This window comes from Metarhizium acridum (assembly GCF_019434415.1).
Source record: "Metarhizium acridum strain ARSEF 324 chromosome Unknown scaffold_587, whole genome shotgun sequence".
Taxonomy (NCBI): Eukaryota; Fungi; Ascomycota; class Sordariomycetes; order Hypocreales; family Clavicipitaceae; genus Metarhizium; species Metarhizium acridum.
In genome coordinates, this window is record NW_027094049.1 from 1356418 (window position 1) to 1379273 (window position 22856).

Below are 22856 nucleotides of genomic sequence, written 5' to 3' on the forward strand. Positions count from 1 at the left end.
ACCCAAACACCACTGCCATATGCCAGCACGACGCACCGCGCATCGCCACTCGAATCGACATCCAAGATGCAATGCAACGCATTCATTCACACCACATCAGGAACAGTTCATTATAAAAATCATAATCAAATTATATGACCATCAGCCGACACGGATTCTATCCGCGCAAAACATACCCTATGCCCAAGTCTACTCAATGCCATTACCATCGAACCCGACCCACCAAATTCATCATTTCATGCCAATTTTTTTTTGTAACCTCGACTACCCATCAACGATGACCGGGTGACGGACCCCGCGACGCTTTATGCGACAAACCCCCCACGCTGTGAGGCGCAGATGGGTGTAGTCCCTCCTCCTCTTCTGGGACAGGAGGCTCATGGCTACGGCTGACGCTGTAGAAGCGTTGCGGCATGCCCGTCTGCGCTTCTTCGTCAAACGGCCCTGCCCGAGGGCTGTGCGCCGAATATCCTCCATGCGTCTCCGTTGGGCTCAGAGTCTGGAGACCGTCGCCGGCTTTTCGCCGTCCGCGCTGGCTTTCCTTCTTCAGGAGCTCGTGGCGGAGCGACTCCATGTCCCTCGACCGTCGGCGGTCTTCAGACGGCGATTGCTGCGACCGGTCGTCACGGAACTCACCCCAATTCCCAGAGGTTTCCACGGCCAATGACCGCGCGTTGAGTTCCGCCGCGGCGTGTTCTTCGGCGGCACGGTGTTCGGCTTCTGTCTGGCCAGTTTGGAGGGGGACCATGCGGCCAGCGTCCTTCTCCTTGGCGGCGGCATCGCGGCTCTTGGACGCCCACTCATCCGTCACGGCGACCGAATAAGTCGGGTTGGTAGGCCCGCCCAGAACCTCAGCACCGCCTCCCGGTCCGTAGATGGGGACCTTCTTGAGAGCGAGAGCCAAGGCGCACATGAACTTGGAGCGACGGGTGGCGCGGACAACACCATTGTGCCAGTTTGACTTGTGCTGGATGGAAATTTCCAGTGTGAGCTTGTCGAGGTTGCCCACTCCGCCCACGCCAATGGTGAAATCGGGCTTAAAGTCACGGGAGTTGTCGGGGTGTCTGACAAACTTTTCCATTTCGGCACGGAGCAGTTCAATGTCTTCAAAGGACGTGTCATACGACACGTCAACTTGGAAGGATTCCGTCATGGCCTTGCTGCGCGAAACATTGTCGATCCAAAGATTATTCAGCACAATATTTGGTACCTTTTTGGCCCTCCGTTAGTTACGCCAACACTGGAAAAAAAAAAGAGAATAATTCTGCGGCGGCCTACCTGCGTAGACTGGTTTTGGGCAGTCTTGGTGAAGACGGTGTACAACAGAGAGATTCTCTCAACCAGCATCTGCGTGCCACCAACTTCGACGCGATCGCCCACGTCGTAGGGATGCTTGACAAAAAGAAAAATGCATGAACCCAGGAACTCCTGAGTGGTCACAGCAAAGACAAAGGACAATGAAAGGAGCGCAGTTCCAGCCGTGGCAAGATTGGTAACAACGCTGCTCTGGAAAAAGACGACTTTCAAAACTGTTAGCAAAAAGAAACTCGACTCTCTCCAGATTGAAGAAAAAAAAAGGAAAAGAGAAAAAGAAAAAGAAAAAGAGCAAGTGACTTACGAAAAATTAAAATGGTAATCAACAGAACAACAAACATCAGGACCTTATCAAAGACTCTGAGGGCCTGCCCAATATCCTTCATACCTTCGCCAATGGCCTTGCGCTCTGTACCCATTTCAACCGTCTTGCGGACCATCTCATCAAGGCTGATATCGCCGTTCAAGTCTGAATCTATCATATTAAAGGCCTCTTCAGCCTCTTGCTTGTACGCAGGGCCCAGAACCTCCTCGAAATCTTCCAGGTAAAGGGCATCCTTGCCCTCGAGGACAAAGGACATCCAGATGCGTCTGCCCAGGGCTTCGGACGGGAGCTTCTTCTCAAGAGCTTCAAGAACAATGGAGTGGGCCGAGTTGGGGTTGAACACTTGCTTTCCGGTAATCTCCTTGGCAACATGGCCAACCACAGAAGTGACCTTGTCTCCGAACCGGCCAACGTCGCCGATGATCCTCATAGGTGTAGCAGCGCCGTTGCCGCCCATGATTTTGCCCTTCTTTCCGCGCAGCATCATCTCGATGCTGTCATTGATGATGTAGTCTTCCTCGGCAAATTCTTCGCAGTACATGGGGAACAGGGTTCTCGAGGCGTCGTAGAGGAGCCCGAGGAGGTGGATTTCACGCTTGGAGGCCTTGATTCGGTTGGCAAAGGAACGCTGGTGGTAGGAAACACCAATGAGCTGGACAAGGGCCTTTTCGGCCAGAAGCACGGCCAACGACACAAACAAGGCACCAAGCACTCGCTCCATGTTCTTAACCCAGACGACGTTCTTGGCCAAGGCATCGTTGAAGAGTCCCTTGAAGGAGAGCCAGGCCGCCAGAGCCCAGAAGAAGAGCGACAGAGGAATACTCAGGTTCTTCAAAACAGTGGCGTACTTTCGGACACCCATACTGACGATGCCGCAGAAAAACATAAAGACCTTGGGAAGCACCCAAGCGGCAATCTTGGCCAACCAGAGGGCGCACCAGGTAATTAGAATCCAAAGAAACAGGTAAAAGAGGGTAGGGCCATCTCTTCCGCCGATAAAGGTGCCGTCTCCAAAATTCGTAAAGCGAAAGATCAAAACTGGCACAGCCAAGATGATGCCCACGGGGACAATGAAGACCATGTAGCGAGTGACGACGGAGAAACCGACAATCTTGGCGTAGAGCCTGCCCAGGGCATTCACGCTAACTTCTTCAGAGCCGGCGGTGCCTCTGCGGCTCAGCTTGTCGTCGCCCTGTTTTCGTCGACGTCCCGCATGGCGGTGATGCACTTCGGATTCGGTCTTCTCAAAGGTATTCTCCGGGGAGGAGTCGTACGACGTCGTGTTTCCGGTATTGGCCTTGCGGGCTCCGGTACTAGAGGCGTAGCTTCTGACCGTGGTCAGCGGGATGCCGTTGTCGGTCATTTCGGTTCGCGATCTATTTCCCAGCGGGAGAAAGCCCGAGTTTCGCGACGCGAGAGATGTGTGCCTAGAGGGCATCGCAAGAAAAAGGAGAAGCCAAGCAAGCTAAACAACAGCGCTCCGCCTCCTTTTCCAAGGAGTGTCCGTTGGGGCAGTCACCTCAGGGGCGGACCGTCCAATGTATCGTTTCAAAGAGCAGAGGTGAAACGGCTGTACTAGGTGAATGGCAGCGGAAGGGGGTGGTTCGTTGTAAATGGATGTTGATGCAAGATGGGTTTCTATGTGTATAGATGTAAGCAGAACTCAGGAATCTGTAGTCGCAACTGTCGTCATACGCGTTGGTCGGTGAAAAAAAAAGTGAGTGATGGCACAACAGCGAATTGTGATGGATATTTCTTCAGTCCTAGGCCATGCAGTCGTATTACTGAAGCCCTGCTTCTAGTTGAGTTGAGGACGTACTGGCCAAAGCACAGAGGTAAACACCTTCACGCCTGGTGGTGTAATAACTGCGAGCTGAGTGACCAGTTTGGGTGCGTTATCATGCGTCACCCGACGAGATGATGCTCGACCAAGGACGGAATCTACGAAACCACAATGACGCCACAAGTAAGAGCAATGAGGAACAAGGAAAAGACAGCAAGTAGGAAACGGATAGGATGAAAGAGACGGGCAAGGTAATAAATGATAGCAAAAGACCACAAAAAAGAGGGTGGAGCGCAAGAAATGCAGATGCTAGGGGGAGGCAAGGCCAGGAAACACAGGACGAAGACGTGGATGCAGATGTGGATGTGCGTGTGCGCATGTGTATGTGGGTTAGAAACGAGACAGTCGTTTAAAGCCAAAGTATGCACGTACTGGGTACTAGGTTCCGGCGTAGTTTGTACGGAGTACTTGGGCACATGGATATGCGGGTACACGGGGGAAACGGGCACATGTATTTTGTATTTCTTGGCTGGTACAGAGTACCTAGGCACCTACCCAAGGACCTCAAATACCGTACAAACTCCAACCAGACTCTTTTCTCTTCTCGGCCACTGCATGCAATGATGGTCCAACTACAGAACGGCACCAGCTCGTGCTACCTACGCAACAGCACATCACTGCCAACATGGTGCTGGACATGGCACCGCCCCATTGCTTCTTAGCAAGCCAGTGTCCTTCTCGCCATCACGGTGGGCCTCGATACGTCAAGGATAATGTCAAGGATTGCCGCCACGAATCCAAGACGTGCGAGCCGCTGCGCAGTCCGCTGTCTGCTGTCTGCTGTGTCACTCAGGCGTCATCGTTCACCGACTGGAGACAGACAGACTGTGGTGCTCTTTCCAATCGACCAAAGTCCGTCCATGGCCAGCTCGACAGATGAAATGGGTCGGCCCCTTACGATGGCGAGGAGGATGGAGCAGGCCAGAGCCGTCCAAGCGCCACAGAAGGGGACGCTGAGAGCACTCTGAGCTCAAAGTACTACCGCGTACGGGGCACATGGCACATTGTGCTTCGCCAGCAACAACCCAGACAAGGTGGGGATTATCAAGGGGGCAGGGCTTTCATCCAAGACGGGTGCCATGAATTCCATTCTTTGGCGGTGCTGATTGGCCTCTGCTCTGATATTCAAGGCATGCTGCAGGGTGGAGGGGACAAGTTGCGAATCTGCAATGCATGAAACGCAGTGGTCAACTGGATGCACGGGAATGGTAAAATGGCACGCAAGTGGCTGGCTATATCCCCATCATTCAACGTTGGCCGTTGGCCGTTGGCCATCCCATGTCGTCCAAACTCTAATCAAGGTTCCGTCTCGCTGTCAACACCGTATACCGCTCTGATAAATGAGGAAGATGTGGAAAAGAAAATCAACATCGCCGGTTCTTCCTACGCAAGGTCCGCCAGCAGCACAAGTTAGCTGCTACGAGCACCCCCGTCCAGCGATACGAACAAGACAAGCCAAAGTTCTTTGCCGACCAAGAATTTCAACGGCCCAGTCCCGCTACCAGCTCCCAGCTTTTGCACCCGACTGCGGCAAAGTGCCCGTTCCTGAATCCCCTGACTCAGGCACGCGGCAACTTTTAAACCTAGAGCTCGACGCATGACATTAAACCATGTCTTTATATCAACCGCAATATCAACCACCCTCAACCATTGCACAAAAAAAATAGCAAAATCAAACCAAACCAAACTCCCAGAATAGCATCACTCCCCTGGCAGAAATCACGCCCGTCCCACCATTCCGCCGGCCAACAACACGCAACATTTGAACTTTGATCTGTTCTTGCATCCATTCATTCTGCCCCTGAGCCATGTTCCACCCGCCCCGTTTTTCTGTCGCGCCACACACTGGCATTTCCGCGCTCCCCAAGCCCAGGGGCCCAGGTATTACCGCGCGACTCGGCGCTTCCCATCTTCCTCCCACCAGCCGAGTATTTTCTTTGCCCATTCCCAGCGGCATGGGATATGCCCAGCAAACAGGCCGTAAAGGGTTCCTCAAAGCGTCTTCACCACAATGCCATCAAGCAGCCCTCAAGAGCTGAAAAGTCGGCTGAGAAAACGACGAAATCACCCCATCGGGCATTGCGCTCGATCTCGGCTACCAGCACCCCACTGGCCACTCTATCGATCGCAGACTTTCCCTCCACATGCACAAACCACCATGGACACCCAGGACGTCGTCACCTACCGGGAATCCTAAGAAGACGAAGAGAAAGAAAAAGAAAGGAAAAGAAAATCCACACACTCGCGTCTATTGGATTCGTCAACGCCACGGTCCATAATAAATTGGGCTTTTTGCCCGAATTTTCGCAGCCCGTCTGTCGCAACTGTTTCAAGTTTCGCTACTCCGTAACTAGTTTTCGTATCAAATCGTCAATCCGAGTGCTGACGGCCCACCTACACTGCCCAGTGTGCAATGTGGCAAATGCGACGTCGCTTAGTCACCGCATTACTTGCGTCAACCCGGCCACGATAATCATCGCCGCCTTGCCGGATGAATCAATCGATACCCGAGACATGAGGGGTTGGCAATCGTGATCCATCAAAGAGAGTAGCCCAAGGGTTTCCCAGCCGAGTCATATCCGTCTTCTCAGGAATTTCTAGCCGGCCAAGCACACAACACCCAAACCAGGTGGCAAGTAGGGAAAAAAAAAAAGAACTATATCAAAGTTGGCTAATCGCTCATCCAATGTCCAGCAAGTCAAGCCCAGGGTAAATATATCGAATGGGTATCGTTCCAAGCGCCTGACATTGTTCCAGAATCCCCATACTCCAAAAATCGTACAGTTTCAACCCATGTCCAATCAATCATCAACCAAGATCCTAACCCAGCAAATCAACATTGACGCCAATAGATGAAAAGCATAGGGGGACAAAAGGGAAAATGCATCATAGACGTTAACCCATCTCAAAACATCACTGTAACTCACTGCTGGCTCGAAATGGTACAAGAACCCGGCATGTCCACCGTGTGGCGAATCAATACCGTGCATAGATAGCCTCGTGCTCAGCTACTGTTGCTTCGACGTATCGAGTTTGTCGTCGCACTCATGTTCGTCGTGTATCCTGCTATATCCTTCATCTCAACTCTTGCTTTATCGGTTTCAAATGCAGTGTCACTGCCGTCATATTCTTCTTCTTGGTCCTCTTCCTCCTGGTGTTCTGCAACATCCAGCGTGTACAGCGGTTTAAGCGTCTCATTCTTTCGAAGCAGAACCCAGCGCTTGATCCAAAAAGGGAGCGTCTTGGTCGTTTGATAGCGCATAAAGACCTTTGAAGGCACGGCGAAAATGTAATCCAGCTCCTCCAATGTTCGTTGTTTAGTTTCGGGGACAAACAGAAATATCAACACCAAGGCCGCAATGTTGAGAAACGCGTAGAATCCAAACGTCCCTATGACGCCCATTCGGTCGAGCATCAGAGGGAATGATATGGAGAGAACCGCTGCCCAAAAGAGGTTGGTCGCCACCGCCCATGCCATGCCGACCTCGCGATGAGACAGAGGAAACACTTCGGCCGAGTAGGTGAAAGGAACAGGGCCTTCACCAGGCGAGTAGAATGCCGCGAACAAATACACAAAGAGGGCCACCAGACCCATGTGTAAGCCGCCCTCTCCCGGAATCAAGTTGCACAATCCAGCAGCGAGCAACGTCCAGGCCATTTGCGGAAAGGTAAACAACAAGAGAGATCGACGTCCAAACGTATCGATGGTCCAAATAGCCGGAAAGGCAAACAGGAAATTAATCAAGCCAAATCCCCAAGTGGCCAACAATGCATGGAACTGATCTGCCCCCGCAGACCTGAAAACGTCGGCCGAATAAAAGGCAATAATGTTGATGCCGCACATTTGCTGTGCAATCATGACAACAAAGGACGCCAAAGTAGCTCGACGGATCCGCGGAATCCGGAAGAGGTCGATGAATCGGTTCAAGTAATCTCCATGCCCGATGAAGTCCTGCTCGACTTGAAGCTGGACGTGGATGTAATACAAGTCTCGCGCTGCTTGGATAGGCGTATTTCGCAACCGCATGAGCGATCTCATGGCGTCTCTGTAACGATCTTTCTTGATATACCAACGAGGAGACTCGGGGCAAAAGTAAACTAGAATGGCGAGTGGAACGGCGGGGATAAAGGCAGAGCCTAGTTGAAGTCGCCATGCATCCGCCGTTACTCCTCTGACCGCCAGGTTGGCACACGTTCCCAAGAATATCCCAAAGGCCGTCCACAACTGCCAACTCATGACCAAAGCGCCTCGAATAGGAGCAGGTGAGTTTTCGGCGGCGTAAATAGGCACTAAAAACGCACCCCGTTAGCGATTTCTTTGTACTGGTATTGTTACTTCCACTAACTTGCGTCGACTCACCCGTCGAAGCCTTCGTCCCCATGCCCACGCCCAGAAGCAGCCGACAGCCAAACAGCTGCTGCCAGGTGTTGCAAAAGGCACTTGCAAGAACTGGCCAAAGGCAAAAGTTTGCGGCTACAAAAATAGTACCTCGACGACCAATGTGAGAGTTGATGGGATCAGAGAGCCAGGACCCGGCCAGAGCGGTCCCAATGTAGGGAGCAGCATTGACGAGCCCAACAATCAGCTTGTCATGGACGCTAGGGCTCTCGATGCCGAAAACGTGTGGAAAGATGAGATTTGCACCGTTGGAGCCAGTCTGATCCCATCCCTGGACCGCGGCCCCGATTGAGCAGGTAATAATGGTGAGATAGAGGACTTTCGGAACTCGCCACTTGTGAAGGACCTCGGCGCGGAGAGACTCAATCTCTTCCTGGCTGAGTGCTTGTGATCCAGTAATGTCTTCGTACCCAGTGGGATCTTGGGCAACAAGCGCGCCCCGCCGAATCAGGTCGCGATAGTCACCAAGGTCCTTTTCGCGACAGAATTCGTCGACATTGCCGAGGAGAACTCGCCGAGGAATCCCTATCAAAGGATTCTTGATTCTATGGAGGCATGGTCAGATAATATTCCGATGAGTGATTTCGGGGAATAGGCAGCCGTCGTACTTTGCTTCAATGTTGGAATTAAGGTTGATGTGAGGCACAGACCCGGACCGTGAATGGAGTCCGGCTTCGGTCGAGGAGGCTGCATTGATTGAAATGCTAGAGGTGAATTAGCAAAAACAGAGTCAGAATATCATTGTCTGTCAATTTCGGGCATAGATGGAATGTGAGGACAATGTATTATCTGAGACCACGAAGCCGGTGTGGCACATGAGAGTCTAAGACCTTGCTGCCGTCGCACACTTCAGACCCGAAATTGGCCTTTGACATTCAACAGCGAATTTGCAACTTGCCTTGAAGCTTCCTCGACCCTGCTAAGGTGCTGCTGCTCCATCATGCACAACAACTACAGCAGCAGCAGCAGCAGCAGCAGCACGCCGGCCGCTGTCGCAAAGCGCTGGGAACAAAATCTGGGGAAGTTGGTCCAATAATGAATGGTTGCGGCGATGGTGGAGAACCGGGGGGGTTGAGGGTTTGACGGGCTCAACGTGGCAGTCTGGAGTGGTGGTCTCTTTAGGTTTGCTGCGTAGCATGTGTAGATTGGGACCGAGTCGTCGTCGTCAGTGGCAGATGGCCGTCCATGCGCAACGTCTGGGAGCGCACGAATTCCGCAATGCAAAACTGGCTCGGTCGCTTCAAAGTCCATGAGAGAAGAAAAAAGGACGAGGTTTGTAAGAATGGAGTCTGGTCAGCAGCGACTCGGTTCAAGAGCGAAGAACAGAATCGGAGGCTTGGCCCAGCCCACACCCGTCCGACTGCAGTCCACTCAGCTGTAGTCCAGAGCTGGGGATCTCGGCTGGGGGCCGGGAAAAACAAGGAAATGGTGCACTCGAATCGTTTCCGTTTATGCTTCTGTTTCGCTAACAGCAGCCCAGCCGTGTTGTACTCATCCGCAATCAATACTGAGTACTCCGTACGGAGTACTTGAGTAGGAGTCTCGGTTCCACCAGCGGGGACGGGCGTCGAGAGAAACTCTAGAGGCCTTCCTTTCAGCAGCCCAAACAGCCAAGGCCAGGGATGGTGGAGATTAACGGCGCCGTAAGAATTTGTCGATGCTGGTGCTGGACCCGTGGCACAGGACGAGACTGGTGGACAGGCGCCACACAACAGCGAAGAGATGGCACTAGGCTCCAGATGTCCTCGGCCAGGCCGGGGCGGTTGAGTGAAATGCAAGGCCTTTATAACAGCGCCAGAGGGTTAACGGCAAGAGGTAGGTGGTGGGCAAAGTATCGCAGGTCGGGCTTGGGGGTGCAAAAATGCCAACATTTGGAATCAGAGTCTGGGAAGTGATGAGTTTCTATAGACTGTACGGAGTACTCCGCAGGCACTCCGTATTGTGGTCACTGTTGGTAGAGAGAAGCCACCGACGGGTGGTTCCTTCCCATTCATGAGCAAGTGAGCAATGCATCAATGGCATCTGGGGACGAAAAGGACCGACAACACGGCCACGGTCCAGGTTGCCCGCACCTACGCAGTAAACGGCCAAGCACTCGAGTACCGAAACGTGACGAACCAGAAATCGCCGACTGTGCAATTGGCATGTCTGGAGCTTTGGGGCGTACGGCGTGCCGCATCGTGACTAGCTTCAGCCGTTGGTGGGCGCCCCGGTGGCTGTTTTCGAACGTTCAAACACTCATCCCCTCTCTCTCTCATCACAAGGACATTTTCGTGGCAAATCATGGCCGTGATGCTCCATGATGCGCAATTCGGCACAGCAGCCGAAAGGACAGGCGGCCAGCCCATCCTCGCATTACAATATATGCACAAGAAGACGGAGCCTTCTCAAACAATGGCACCCGAGACATGCAGCGCCAGCAACTTTGGCCCAAAAAAATATTGGTCATGGACCTGACAGGCGCGTTTCACTTCGAGACAAGAAGCGATCAGCAAGGCTGCTTTGTCCGATCTTGCCCATCAACCTATTGTGTCTCCAATGACAATAGCCTCCCAGAGGGTCGACGGTCGTTTTGGTGGTGTGCTAGTCCCTGCTTGGAGTGGTCCAGAGAGACATTTGGCTTCTACTAGCTGGAAACCTGGGGTCCATCGGGATGGGTTCGTCCGACTACCTACGACTGCCCTTCTCGATTCACCTCCGGCGCCCTCAAATCAAACCTCAACCACCGACCGACCTTGATGCCCTTTTTGGGATAAGAGGCAGCAAAGCCGGCGGGAGGGCGATGCGGCCGGCGTATGGCAGGCAAGCCGTTTGGTCCGTGCTCAAGAAAAAACTACCGCCACCAAAACACCGCGTCCGGTTGCGGTCGCATCACCAGCAAAAGCAATTGCGGGGTGGTGGTGGTTGTGGTTGTGGTGGCAACGATGGCATCTCCCATCCCCAGAAACGCATCGTGATGGTTTCCTTTTGAATGAGCCACACCAAAAAGTATGTACACCACATCTGCAGCCAGGCGGGGCAGCCCCAGCCAGGTCTAACCAGAAAAGCTTACTGCCTACTCCATCCATACTCCGCGCCCAATCCCGACATTCGAGCTAATGTCCGTCTCATCCCAGATAACCATCGTTTAAGGTCCTCCCGCAACTTTTTGAAAAAGCCAAGACGTAGCAGCCAGAATCAGACGCCGTGGTCCTCTGGCCGCTAGCAGGCTGGCTGCCATGTGGATGGGAGGCCCAATGCATCCCCGGTGTGCTCGTGCATGATTACGGAAATACCCAGTCGAAACTCATCGTGCGCTGCCGTTCCCGATAGTCGTTCGCATACTACGGAGTAGTCCCAGACCGACGCCTATGTGTCATCGTGTCTCAGTTCCTATACTCGCACGTACGGAGTAACTAATCCGTCGACTAAAACAGCCCGCTATAGTAGATGCCAGGAGAAAGAAAGGAAAAAAATAAAAAGCAAACCGACAATCGCACCCACCGCCTCACCTCCAAAGTGGCACACAGAAAGCCCCCCTTCGTTCCCAGACTCGGGTCAGCACAACAAACATGTTCCGAAGGATTCGCAGCAAAGAAAGTGAGCCCGGCCCTGAGCCGCAAAAACGCAACCGCCATATCAGAAAAACCGCAGTGACTCACGTCAGCCATCGGCATCACTTCCGTCATGTCGTGGCCTGCCGTGGCTGCAGCCGCTTCCCATGATTGCTTTATTTCTTCGGTGTGCATGTAATATGCGTTGCGTGCCATCCAACTTCATTGTCTGACAAAAAACCACAAATTCATGCAAGATGCTAATAATACGCCCAAGCTGATGCGCAAGGCGTCATGTAGCCAGTCCACGCAGGGCGACTTGCATGGCGAGCAAGCAGAGAAACGGGGGGCCTGAATTTTGACGTCTCAGTGTTTCCCGCCCGCCGAGACGTGCTTTTTCTCCAAGGTGCCCAATATTCTACTTTCTCAGGGGCAGCAGCTCCAACATGACATGGCTCGGCGGCCGGAAGTGAGCGTTTTTTTTTTTTTTTTTTTTTTTTTTTTTTTTTTTTTTTTTTCCCATGCCAAGCACTCGGACAACATGTTGGGATCAAGGCCGTTTGCAGGTACGACGATTGAATTTAGGTGTATACAACGACAAGTAAAACGCCTCGCTGGTATCCCCGGCCATTGTGTCTAATGTACAAATTCCCATTTATCCACGCCCTCCCATTGTTTGCCTCCATCTACACCGACTTCCCACCTACACTGCGCCCCGGTTGCCAGACTGAGACGAGTAGGACTCCGTAAATAGGGCTGTTTTGGCATCGATGCCAAGCAGCAGGTCGAACATGACATGAGGGCATGACATGAGGGCGGCACCGGATACGCCAAATACTTGGAAGCACCACAAAGAAGGAAAGAAAAGGAAAAAGAGAATAGAGAGAGAGAAGAGAAAGAGAAAAAAAAAAAGAAAAAGTAGTAGCGGTCCGGTCCGCGCCTCCCGAAGCCCATCCATCACATAAAGTCCCGGCCCAGAGCCTTGGTCACCTTGTCCCTCAAATCAGCCAAGTTCCGATCCCTGCTCTCCAGCTCGGCCGTCAACGCCTCGTACTTCTTCTGCCAGTACTCCTTTGTAAACTTGCCCTCCTGCTGCTGGTCCTGGTCCTGGTCCTGGTCCCGGTCCTCATCCGGGGTCGGCGGCCGCTTCGTCTTGGCCCACATGCTTGCCGGGACCACCTGCTCGAATGTAAAGCCGCCCTTGACATGGCCGAAGCGATACTCCCATTCGCACTTGTACCTGAATTGGCCGTCGCTTTCGCTCAGACGCGTGCATTTCGGCCTTGTGGTGACGAGCGTGGTGGAGCCCGCGAGGGCGGCCAGGTTGATGAGGAAGGCTTGCGGCGACGTGGCGGTTTTGTACATTGTTTGGAGCATGGCGTGGACCATGGCGGCGGATTCCTCCAGGGAGACGGTCTTTGCTGGGTTTCCGTCGACGTCTCGCCAGTCGGCTTCGGTCATGGAGCGCGTAAAGTATGCGGTTAGGACGTCGACGTTTGTGCGGTCGTCCATCCTGTCAAAGTAGTAGTCGGGCATGTCTGAGTCCTTGTCCCCAAAGTCGCTTGAGCTGGCCGGGCCGTGGCTTTGGTCCGGTTGTTCGTAGGCATCGGCTGCTTCCCTCGCGAATTTGCGCCAGCCATCTTGGTACTTGCTGTCGTCGCCGGCAACTTTGCCGTCGGGTTCGGAGCCGTTGACCTGAACTTGACGAGGTCGGGGAGGTGATGCTGCTGCCGGTGCCGGTGCCGGTGCCGGTGCCGGTGCCTGTGCCTGTGCCTGTGCCGATGCTGGCGCTGGCGCTGGAGGCGTAGCAAGACGCACAGAACCACCGGCCCGATCCGGAACCTGTAATGAGATGCTAGGTCGAGATGGTCTTGATCCTCCTTCGTATGGTGCATGTTGGTCATGCTGTTGTCCAGTGGGTGTAGCTCCACTATGATTTTCAGGAAACTGGTGATGATACTGCTGTTGCTGTTGCTGTTGCTGTTGCTGCGGCTGACGCTGAGGCTGTTCTGAATGCATCGCCGGGACTGGTCGATGATAGTACGAATGTTCAGGTTGAGTCTCATTGGTTGGCGTCCAGCCGTGTGCGTGATATTGGCCTGCTCCCTCAACAGGCGTTCGGTTGATGGGAGGCCGACCCCTCGGCCGAGTCCCCGGATCTTTGCCAGCCGTTTTCCACGCCGAAGATACATTTTTGGCGCCTCTGCGAAGATTGGACGCCTTTCCTTTGGTTGGAGCGGCTGCCGATCGAGGCTCAAGCGCATCATCCCAAAACGAGCCCCTAGTCGTGGGCGTGACTGCAGATTGCGGCCACCGGCCTACAGGCGTTTGTAATGACTCGTTTTGCCCCCATGAAGCTGGGTTGTGCGCTCTCTGGGCGTCTAATGACGTGCTTCCATGGGCATCCGGATGAGCCGACCAAGGCCCGGACTGTCCCTGACGGTAGTCTTCTGCCGCAGAAGCCGGCGACAGTCGCTGTCTCTGGGCCGGTGAGGCCAAAGCATCGTCTGCCTCGGGTCTCTTACGCCCCCTCTTGGGCCGTATATGAGGCAGCAAAGCCCTCAAGGCCATATCATCCTCAAGGGCAACGCCATCACGAACGCCACTCGCGATGGGGTTAGGGTCCGTGGGAATCCTCATCCAGTAGTCATTGGGTATGTCCATGAGATACTCAAAGAAGGCCTTGACATGCATCGAGTTCATCCATTTCTAACGCCAGGGTCAGCCTCCCAGGGAACAAGCGCGCATGAACAGCACACACACCTTTAACCGAACGCCGTACTGGGCAACTTTCTGTGCGCTCTCATCCTTGGTAGGGTCCGGCGGCTCAACTCCGAGGGTTGTGGTCAACTCGGTCCACGTCTTGATCTCCTTGTTGTAAAACTTCCTCACGAGTTCGTATATGGTGAATGTGTCAAAGGACTTGCCACCGCTGCGTGGAGGCGTCCGAAAGGCATCTCTCAGACTCTCCGTGTCGCAGTCTAGCTGTAGAGCAGGATTGCAGTAAAAGATGAAACGTACGTAAGCTTCCTCTATAGTAGCAGGGTTCACGTCTCTGTCTGGCAGGGTGGGCCGAACGACGAACCCATGTGGCGATGGCACAGCCTCTCCAACTTGCTTGACTCCATTGCTGTGTTGTTGCTCCATCCCTTGGGCCTGGCCTTAAGGGGCCGGCAATGACACCCGGCGGTCACCAAGGTCCTAGCATGAAAAGCTCCGTCCCTTGGGGGGGGTGGATTGCTCGAATGGTTGTTTTTTTTTTTTTAGCCCGTACTGACGCAGGTACTCGGCACTGGGATTCGGCACTGGGATTCGGCACTGGGACTCTGGATGTGGGTGTTCAACCCGTCTTACCGTCGCGAACCTGGTCGCTGCAGAGTGGAGACGACGACGTGAAGGACAACGGACGACGACAACGCAGACGCTATTCCCGGGCGGCGCATCATTCGTGCTCCCCGGCAAAGAGGACAAAATGCGAGTCGGAGAGAAGACCAGGAATCGCGCAATTGGTTCCTTGTGCGGCGGGCCTTCCCGGTTGGAGTTTGTGCAATCGTTTGATCCTAGATAAAATGGCCGCCTTTGCCTCGCATGTGGAAGAACAGAGGTTGTAATTAGGTCAATGTGGCTGGCAGAAATTGGGCTAAATAGGGGGGTTGGCGGGGCAGGCACTGGGCGGCTTGGTGCGTCCGCGGTACAAGAGGACAGTGCAGGGCCTGCAATCGACACGAGCTGACGACCCCGCTCCAACACCTGGCTTCCCCCCTCTCCCGGATATATGCGGATATGATGCGGAGCAGACATCTGGCAGAAAGAGTGGGCTGCTGTTTCGTTTTCAATCGCCTGGGCTTGGACCGGGCGGCATGACCTACCACGTGATGCGAGTTTACCGGATATATGCGTTTGACACGGCGAGGTGCGGTGCGAACAAGGTTTTGCACAACGTTTGCTGTAGTACCAGCTTTCCAGTGGTAGTTGCAGTTTGGTATAGGTTGATATAGTACGGAGTATGGGTATATAGATTCTAGCCTCCAAGCACAGGCATCTTCTGTTAAGACTCCCCTATTGCTTGCCGGCGCGGCCGATTAGCCAATCATTGCATTCACGCATCCTCGCCACGGGAGTGCTGGGCCCGATGCCAAAGCAAGCCCTTTGACTGTGTTGGGTGCCGCCTTTGTATCTACTCCAGAACCAGACTACCCCTGTCGAGTATTTTTACCTGTATTTGGGAATGTGCCAGGGATGATAAATAGTACTTTAATCGTCACAATAAGTACGTGAGTATACATGTACTTGCTCAACACTTAATTCTCATTGGACATTATCCCCGCAAGGGACTTCGCTGGCACCTTGACATTGCGAGTCCCGAGCACGCCATCCCACTCAAATGGTCCAAGCGTGTGCCGCGGCCGCCCAAACAGGCAATTTAGTAATCACATCTTACAAATGGTCCAGCCGCCATGACGTGCCCACGATTCTGTGCGCCCTGCAGGCGGGTAGAGCCGTCTGGTTTTTTGCCCCGACGATTGATTCACTGCTTGATTTGAAATCTAATGCCGGGCTATGGCCGAGATTTCCCAACCCGGCGAGAACATGTACATGTATGAAAGCGGCTCGTGATGGACCTCACCACCACGGCGTCAACCACCAGACGCAGCCGCCAGCATACGCCAACAACCCGTCATTCAGTGCGCATCTTGCATCATTGCCCCCATCACATAACCCGTACACCATAGATTGAAAATAAAAACACTCCAAATTCGCTGCAAGCCGTCCTGTCCTGTCCAAAGTCAGCCCCAACCATGGCCATCCCCTCCTCGGACCCAGTGCCCCGCGGCGACGTCACGGCCGCGCTCAACTTCTACGCACCGCCGGCCGACAAGGCCGCGCGCCCATTCAACTACGTCGACGACCCGCCGGCCGGGCAGCCCCAGCGCAACTACGGCGACGACACGCAGGACACGCCCATCCACGACGTGCGCGGCCGCGAGTCCGCCTTCACCCTCGACCGCGACGCCTTCCAAGTCATCTCGGACGTGGCGCCGTCGTCGGAAGCCTCGTTTGCCGACGACGCCTCCATCCGCGCCAACTACTACCCCGAGGTGGAGCGGCTGCTGCTCGAGGCCATCCCCGGCTCCCGCAGCGTCCACCTCTTCGACCACACCATCCGGCGCGCCGACCCGGGGGCGCCGCGGACGCCCGTGACGCGCGTGCACATCGACCAGACGGCGGCGTCGGTGGAAAAGCGCGTGCGGCGGTACTTCCCCGGCGAGGCCGGCGCGCTGCTCGCCGGCCGGTACCGCATCGTCAACGTGTGGCGGCCGCTCAACGCCGGGCCCGTCGAGTCGTTCCCGCTCGCGTTTGCCAGCACCGCGACCCTCGACGACGCCGACGTCGTGCCCATCGAGCACCGCTACCCGGACGGCTACACCGGCGAGACCGCCGCCGTCAGGTACAACCCGCGCCAGGCGTGGTACTACCTCAGCGGCATGACGGGCAGCGAGAGGCTGCTGCTCGAGTGCTTCGACAGCGAGTCGCTGAAGCCGGGGAGCCGCATCGGCGGCCGCGTGCCGCACACGGCCTTTGTCGATCCGAGGACGCGCCCGGGTGCCGAGGGCAGGGAGAGCATCGAGGTGAGGGCCTTGGTGTTTGGGCCGTGACGTGGGCAGGTTTCTTTTGCTTTTATTATTTTGGTCCTTGGCATCTTCTCGAGCTGGGAGTTTTTTTTTTTTTTTTTTTTTTTTTTTTTTTTTTTTTTTGGGAGCAATTTTTCAGCATCAAGTCGTTACATGTATTTTTTGGTGTGTGGCCCAACATGGATCAATTTCAACGCCCAGGTAAACATCTATATGCCTGCCAGCCAAGTAACATCAATGGCAATGCGCGGCCCAACCAGAATCGTGAATCAAGTCAATCTAGGAAACCATGACATAAAAGAACAGAACAGAACAAGGGGGCAGGTAGAAGTAACAAGTAGACCCTTGTTGTCCAAAGCCAGAATAATCAATGTAACCCTCCCCTTCTGCCGGCACAAAGCAAGTGCTTCATGGCAAACCAAACCAGCGCATGTATATCTTTCTAACTGACCTCCCATGACAACCCAAAACGAACAACAACAACAAAAGTAGCAAGGACAGAGACGCCGTCGCTGGATGGCAAAAATACAAATCCGCTCCATGCTGATCGGTCCAAAAGCAACGCACTTAGCCGCGGCGACCTCTGCCTCGCCCGCTGCCTGTTGTTCCCTGTCGGCTCATGGCCACGCCGCCGAGGCTGCTCTGTCTGCTCATGGGGACGGCCGACGCAGAGCATCCCGCTACAGACTGGTTGGAGCCGCCGTGGCCGGGGCTCGGTTGGTCTCGCAGGCCGCTGGTGGGGATGCCAAGAGAGTCGCGAAAGTTTTCGGGGTCTTCCCGCGCGGCGCTGGTGATGGCTACGAAACGGCCCTGCTGGTACGGGATGGAGACGGCTTCGAGGATTTTGCGCAGCCCAGTCGGGGCGTCGAGGTGTGCGCCGGGCTTGTGAGCGTGGTCGTACTGTTTGAGGAAGCCCATGACAGACAGGTCCGACACGATGTCGTCCTGTGAAAGCGGCACGGGGAAGTTCTGGTCGGCAGATCTGGGGTACGGTTTTAGGTATTGCTGGGGCACGTGAGGGGGCATCTTGGGGGGTTCTTGGGCATGCATCAGGTCCAAGTTGGCCGGGACTTCAAAGTTGGCAATGCCCTCGACGCCGAGAATCTTGTCGTCCAAGAAGTTTGTGTTTGTGCCGCCTCTGGTGCTGCGGGTGGCGTGCGACACCTGGCGCTCCATCATGGGCGCCGACGGAACAGAGTCGGCGTCGTTGTCGTCTCCGTTGCCCGAGTCACTGTCGTCGGGGGACGAGGCGTTGCCGTTGACACGGTTGCGCAGGATGTATTGATGCGCAGCCAAAGCAGCGCTGTTGTAATGCAGGGACAATTCTTTATCGGTGAAGAGCTTGTCGATGCTATAAATAGGGCCGTTTTGCTTCGCGACAGCACGTGCCTTTTCCGACTGCCACAGGGGAGTCGTGCTGTTGGGATCCAGGCCGCGACGCATGGGGCCGGGCGATCCGTCGTCCTCTCCGAGGTTTCGCTTTCGCTTCTTATCCGAAAACATTTGAAGGTCGTCGGCATCTTTGCGAAGTCTGGTGGCGCGCTTGCCGTGAGTTCCGCCGGGGCTACCAGGGTTTGTGAGAGAAAAGTGATTCGGGTTCAGGAGCAAGGCATTGGAATCGTTAATCTCCAGTACTTCCTTTTCCCTATTCAGTCGGTTCTTCTTTTGTGTCAGGGTGTTGATGAGTCGGTCGCGCAAAGTGGTGGTCAAGGCCATGTGCTCGCGGCGGGCCGTCTCGACCTTGTAGGCGTGGGTATTCTTGTACTCTTGTACTTTTCGTTCATATTCATTCTAAATAAACAAGGTCAATGTCAGTTGCATTCACAGACGAACTTTTCTTCGTGTCGTCTAATTTTCTCAAGGTGGGGAGGGAGGGGGTTCTCTTGTCTCGTCTAGCTCACCTTTGACTGTGTCAGTTGAAAATCACGAATCTCAATCAAATCCTCAATTTCGTCAATAAAGTTGGGAAACTTGATTCCAGCCATGTCCATGAGACTACGGGCAGACTCGGCATGAACCGGAGGTCCCTGGGTCTGTCTGTGTTCTCTTTGCAGCTCCGCGGCAACCTCCAAAGCGTTTGGGTCGTATGGATCGAATCGCTGCACGAGGCCAATCTCGTACTGGATCTTCTGCAGCTGGTCGCGGTACGTCATGTCCTGTTCGCGCTGAAACTTGTCCGTCATGCTGGAAAGGCGCTCCATGAGAGCCTGTCTCTTTCTGTCGCGCTTCGATTGTGACGCTGGAGGCGGAGAGCGTCGCTCGGCTTTGCCGCCAAGGGCGGAGGGGACGGTGTTGTCACTTGCGGCCATCTTCAGAGCTGGCAAGGTGGCCGCCGGTCCGAAACAGAGTCCAGTTGCCAGTGATGCAGGATGGAGAAAAGGGGCACACCAAGAGGAAATGTAGAGCAGTGTGGTGCGATTGCGGTGTTGCAAAGACTCTGCCCGTCTGCGCTCAGAGCACAACTTCTTCTGGGTGTGAGTCTCTATTCCACAACGAGCGGCCAAACGAGAAAGCAAAATCAACAGTGCTGCAAAATGCGCCTGCAACGATTGAAAGAGAGAGAGATAGAATGCGGATGGCAAGCAGCACAGAAGCACCACCTGTCAGTGAGGTCGGAGCGAGAACGACGACGACTTGACGACAAAGATGAGTGGCCGAGTGTAGCAGCGTAGCATTCAGGTCAGCCGAACAATCGTCAGTCAAGTCTGGTCTCGCCTTCGTTCTGCCCCGTCAAGGCGGCCTGGCTAGGTCGAACCCAAAGTCGTGTTAGTCGCGGACCCGCTCACCGCCTGCCGACTGCGCTTAAGGTTTAGGAGCGGGAGCTATGTGATTGGCTGGCAAGGGCTTGAACCACTCCAAAGGGACATGGGGTGTTCCAATGTACAGTGCGAGACAATATCGATGGGCGACGCATGCACTGTAGGTTCACTCGAGCCGCCGCGAGGTCGATTCACCCGCGTGTTTCATGTCTTGATGGAGAAAGGTTTGCTCGAGTAGTACTCACGAGCCTGGCAGTTTCATCAGAGGACTGCTCTTCTTGAAAAGCGCCCGTGCGTTTCTGCCTTGCAAATTTGCATGTAGCCGCAATTGGCAATTCACCAAGACGCAGCCAACGTCGATCAAGTAGTTTCCATGGACAGATGTCATATACGTCTCCATATCACAAGTCTAGAGGGATATTTCCTCTCTCTACACCAGTTACTAGAAGGTTTCCACATCATCAACTTACCTCCGTCCCAGCAACACACACATCCAACGGCGACACCGTTATTCACGTGCATGGTAGAGTCATGGCTCCAGATACATATACCATATATACCAGCCCACAAGTCCATTCAGTCACAGCCCATCATCTACAGCCCGCTCCTCAATTTCTGCAACTGACTAATAAGTCCAAACCCGCCGGGAACCTTGGCCTCCTCGCCAGCACCCTCCTGGCCACCGGGCTTCTTCCCCTGAGAGCCCGTGGCGCGGCCCTCCCTCCTCGCCGCCTGATCCATCTCCCTCACCAAGTCCCTGTGCCTATCCTCGACCATCTTGGCCAGGCTCTCGATAAACTTGTTGCGGCCCTTTTCCTCCGCCGTGCCCTTCCACACGACACTCAGCTCCTTGAGCTCTTCGATCCTGGCGGCGGCCTTTTCAATGCCCTGGATGGGATCGTCGCTCTGCTGTAGAGAGCCCGCAATCTCGTCGCGCAGCTTCTGCAGCACTTGCTGGCCCTTTTCTTCGGAGCTCTGCTGCTCGGAGCCGGGTTCCGGCGCGGAGACGGACAGGAACCCCGAGCTGACGGACACTTCTGACGGCGGGAACGTAAAGTCCATGGCGTCGCCAAAGGTCTGGATGACGGACTCGAGGCGCGAGCGGACCAGCGTGAGTGTTTGCAGCTGCTTGATGTATTCTGGGTCAGGTGAGTCGTCGGCACTGGTGGCAGCAGCGGCATCAGCGGCATCAGCTGGCGGCGATGCCTCAACGCCGTCGTCCCTGTCCTCGACTTCATCCTTGGGGGCCTCCCTCCTGGTTTCGTGATTCGGCTTCTGCAGACCCCCCGGAATGAAAACCTCAATGTCCTCCTTGAGCGTCTCGTGCAACATTTCCGACAAGCCCAGCGTCTCGCCCCTCAGCAACTCCACCTCGTACGCCAGCCGGCTGCCGCTCCTCAAAATGTCGTCCGTCAGCTGTGTCAGCGTGTTAGACAGCCGTGTAGTCTGCGCATTCAGCTGCGACAGCAAGGTCTGTGCCTGGGCGGAGAGCTCTGCGAGCGGCACAGCACTGGCCGGCTGGGACGACACCTGCCTGCTGGCGAGAGGCGGCAAAGTAGCATTCAGGTAGGCGGCGGGATCAAATGAGGCATCTAAGAAATCGTGGAGAAGCTCGTCCGCGGTATGTGCCGACTTGGGCCGCGTGACTGGCTTGGACTGCTGCTCCTGCGCATGCCCGCCATTTCTGATGGTGAGTGTGGCCGCATTGCTGCTTGTCCGTCTGCGGGCATGTTTCTGCTCCGCCATTACGGCTGTGGTGGGTTCTCGGCCAACAGATGCTGGTGCTCCTTGTTCGACAAAACAAAAATTCATACACTCATTGGTCTGCTTTTGCCGGGCATGTAGTTATCTGAAGGGCGTTGATGCGCACCAAGACGTGACGAGTTGTGGTTCTACATGGCGAAAGTGGACCAGCCGATGATGACCCGACTCACTCCAACGCCAGCCAAACTCATCACATAACTCGACGTCGTTTCTGAACCCTCGCTTCACCTGGCCTTGCCGCAGAATCATCCAGGCCAGATGAATAGAAAAAAACTGGGGAAATGAGCGAAGCCGAGGAAATGCGCGTCGACCCCATGAGAGCCCAAGCTCTCATCTCGCAGCTGTCGTCGGTCAAGGAGCGCATCGGTGCCCTCGCAAATGGTCGTGATGCAAGTAGACGTGGACCTCCGCAGCACACATCGTCTACTGCCAACGGCACAACACCGTCAGCTAACACACCACAGGTCAGGCTCGTCGCCGTGTCCAAGCTCAAACCCGTCAATGACATCCTCGCCCTCCACCAGGCACCCGCCTCCCACCGTCACTTTGGCGAAAACTACACCCAGGAGCTCACTCAAAAGGCACAGCTCCTCCCCAAGACCGTACAGTGGCACTTCATCGGCGGCTTACAATCAGGTACTCACCTCTTTCTCACTTGGCCGGTCCACAGCGGCCCGTTGACACCTCCCAGGCCACTGCAAGACACTCGCCAAGATCCCCAACCTGTTCTGCGTCTCATCCGTAGACACCCTCAAGAAGGCAAACCTCCTCAACACCGCGCGCGGCGCCCTCCTCGCCTCGGATCCGTCGCTCCCAAAGCTTTCTGTCCACGTGCAAGTCAATACGTCCGGGGAGGAAGCCAAGTCTGGCTGCGCCCCGGGCAAAGAAACCGTGGCGCTGTGTCGCGAAATCATTGGCAATTGCCCGAACCTGCATCTCCTGGGGCTCATGACCATTGGCGCCATCGCGCGGAGCAAAGCTACGACTGCGGAGAATGAAAACGAGGACTTCATCGCGCTCAAGGAGCAGAGGGATTTGGTGGCCAGGGAGCTGGCGCTGGACCATGGGAGGTTGGAGCTGAGCATGGGCATGAGCGAGGACTTTGAGGGGGCCGTCGTTTTGGGGAGCGGCGAGGTGAGGGTTGGCAGTACGATTTTCGGCACGAGGCCCGCAAAGGCTGATGCAAGAATTAAGGAGTAGCTGTACCATTGGTGCTGTACAGGGAGAACATGTTTCAGCACCTTGATTTGTATCAGTGAGGGCCGCGGCAGCCAACTGGAATCATG

General features: G+C 54.9%; 8 protein-coding genes across 9 annotated transcripts; 2 read left to right on the plus strand and 6 right to left on the minus strand.

Moving 5' to 3' along the window:
• Nucleotides 1-85: 85 nt before the first annotated feature.
• On the minus strand, nucleotides 86-4070 carry J3458_022152 (uncharacterized protein). The gene is made up of 3 exons (XM_066122960.1): nucleotides 1619-4070; nucleotides 1279-1520; nucleotides 86-1210 (listed from the first exon to the last, which is right to left on the minus strand). Exons 1-3 carry the CDS (start codon nucleotides 3075-3077, stop codon nucleotides 272-274), a joined length of 2640 nt encoding a protein of 879 aa, XP_065972182.1. The 5' UTR covers nucleotides 3078-4070; the 3' UTR covers nucleotides 86-271.
• Nucleotides 4071-6486: 2416 nt separating this feature from the next.
• J3458_022153 (uncharacterized protein) lies at nucleotides 6487-8820 on the minus strand (the record flags this gene model as incomplete). Its single annotated transcript, XM_066122961.1, has 4 exons — nucleotides 6487-7772; nucleotides 7843-8426; nucleotides 8490-8585; nucleotides 8780-8820. 4 exons carry the CDS (start codon nucleotides 8818-8820, stop codon nucleotides 6487-6489), a joined length of 2007 nt encoding a protein of 668 aa, XP_065972183.1.
• A 12-nt stretch (nucleotides 8821-8832) lies between these two features.
• Nucleotides 8833-9132, minus strand: J3458_022154 (uncharacterized protein; the record flags this gene model as incomplete). The annotated part of the gene is made up of 1 exon (XM_066122962.1): nucleotides 8833-9132. One exon carries the CDS (start codon nucleotides 9130-9132, stop codon nucleotides 8833-8835), a length of 300 nt encoding a protein of 99 aa, XP_065972184.1.
• Nucleotides 9133-11935: 2803 nt separating this feature from the next.
• Nucleotides 11936-14990, minus strand: J3458_022155 (uncharacterized protein). 2 transcript variants are annotated; one of them, XM_007811069.2, is made up of 2 exons: nucleotides 14178-14990; nucleotides 11936-14123 (listed from the first exon to the last, which is right to left on the minus strand). In XM_007811069.2, the coding sequence occupies exons 1-2, from the start codon at nucleotides 14559-14561 to the stop codon at nucleotides 12372-12374; spliced, it is 2136 nt and encodes a 711-aa protein (XP_007809260.2). In that variant the 5' UTR covers nucleotides 14562-14990; the 3' UTR covers nucleotides 11936-12371. The 2 variants fall into 2 exon arrangements, with proteins under 2 accessions (XP_007809260.2, XP_065972185.1); XM_066122963.1 differs by having other exon boundaries at nucleotides 11936-14990.
• A 940-nt stretch (nucleotides 14991-15930) lies between these two features.
• Nucleotides 15931-19733, minus strand: J3458_022157 (uncharacterized protein). Its single transcript, XM_007811067.2, has 2 exons — nucleotides 18949-19733; nucleotides 15931-18838 (listed from the first exon to the last, which is right to left on the minus strand). Exons 1-2 carry the CDS (start codon nucleotides 19354-19356, stop codon nucleotides 17615-17617), a joined length of 1632 nt encoding a protein of 543 aa, XP_007809258.2. The 5' UTR covers nucleotides 19357-19733; the 3' UTR covers nucleotides 15931-17614.
• Nucleotides 15953-17071, plus strand: J3458_022156 (uncharacterized protein; the record flags this gene model as incomplete). Its single annotated transcript, XM_007811068.2, has 1 exon — nucleotides 15953-17071. The coding sequence occupies exon 1, from the start codon at nucleotides 16214-16216 to the stop codon at nucleotides 17069-17071; it is 858 nt and encodes a 285-aa protein (XP_007809259.1). The 5' UTR covers nucleotides 15953-16213.
• Nucleotides 19734-20400: 667 nt separating the features above from the next.
• J3458_022158 (uncharacterized protein) lies at nucleotides 20401-21552 on the minus strand (the record flags this gene model as incomplete). The annotated part of the gene is made up of 1 exon (XM_007811066.2): nucleotides 20401-21552. One exon carries the CDS (start codon nucleotides 21550-21552, stop codon nucleotides 20401-20403), a length of 1152 nt encoding a protein of 383 aa, XP_007809257.2.
• A 299-nt stretch (nucleotides 21553-21851) lies between these two features.
• J3458_022159 (uncharacterized protein) lies at nucleotides 21852-22770 on the plus strand (the record flags this gene model as incomplete). The annotated part of the gene is made up of 2 exons (XM_007811065.1): nucleotides 21852-22206; nucleotides 22262-22770. 2 exons carry the CDS (start codon nucleotides 21852-21854, stop codon nucleotides 22768-22770), a joined length of 864 nt encoding a protein of 287 aa, XP_007809256.1.
• Nucleotides 22771-22856: the final 86 nt, after the last annotated feature.

What these genes read in the sequence shown, in the direction of transcription:
- J3458_022152 (XM_066122960.1), bottom strand. Translation starts at nt 3,077, where the DNA reads ATGCCCTCTAGGCACACATCTCTCGCGTCGCGAAACTCGGGCTTTCTC. An exon ending in GATTACCATTTTAATTTTTC is followed by an intron (nt 1,521 to 1,618) that starts GTAAGTCACTTG and finishes CAGTTTTGAAAG; the next exon opens with TCGTCTTTTTCCAGAGCAGC. An exon ending in CCCAAAACCAGTCTACGCAG is followed by an intron (nt 1,211 to 1,278) that starts GTAGGCCGCCGC and finishes AGGGCCAAAAAG; the next exon opens with GTACCAAATATTGTGCTGAA.
- J3458_022155 (XM_007811069.2), bottom strand. Translation starts at nt 14,561, where the DNA reads ATGGAGCAACAACACAGCAATGGAGTCAAGCAAGTTGGAGAGGCTGTG. An exon ending in AGTACGGCGTTCGGTTAAAG is followed by an intron (nt 14,124 to 14,177) that starts GTGTGTGTGCTG and finishes CCCTGGCGTTAG; the next exon opens with AAATGGATGAACTCGATGCA.
- J3458_022157 (XM_007811067.2), bottom strand. Translation starts at nt 19,356, where the DNA reads ATGGCCGCAAGTGACAACACCGTCCCCTCCGCCCTTGGCGGCAAAGCC. An exon ending in TTCAACTGACACAGTCAAAG is followed by an intron (nt 18,839 to 18,948) that starts GTGAGCTAGACG and finishes TTGTTTATTTAG; the next exon opens with AATGAATATGAACGAAAAGT.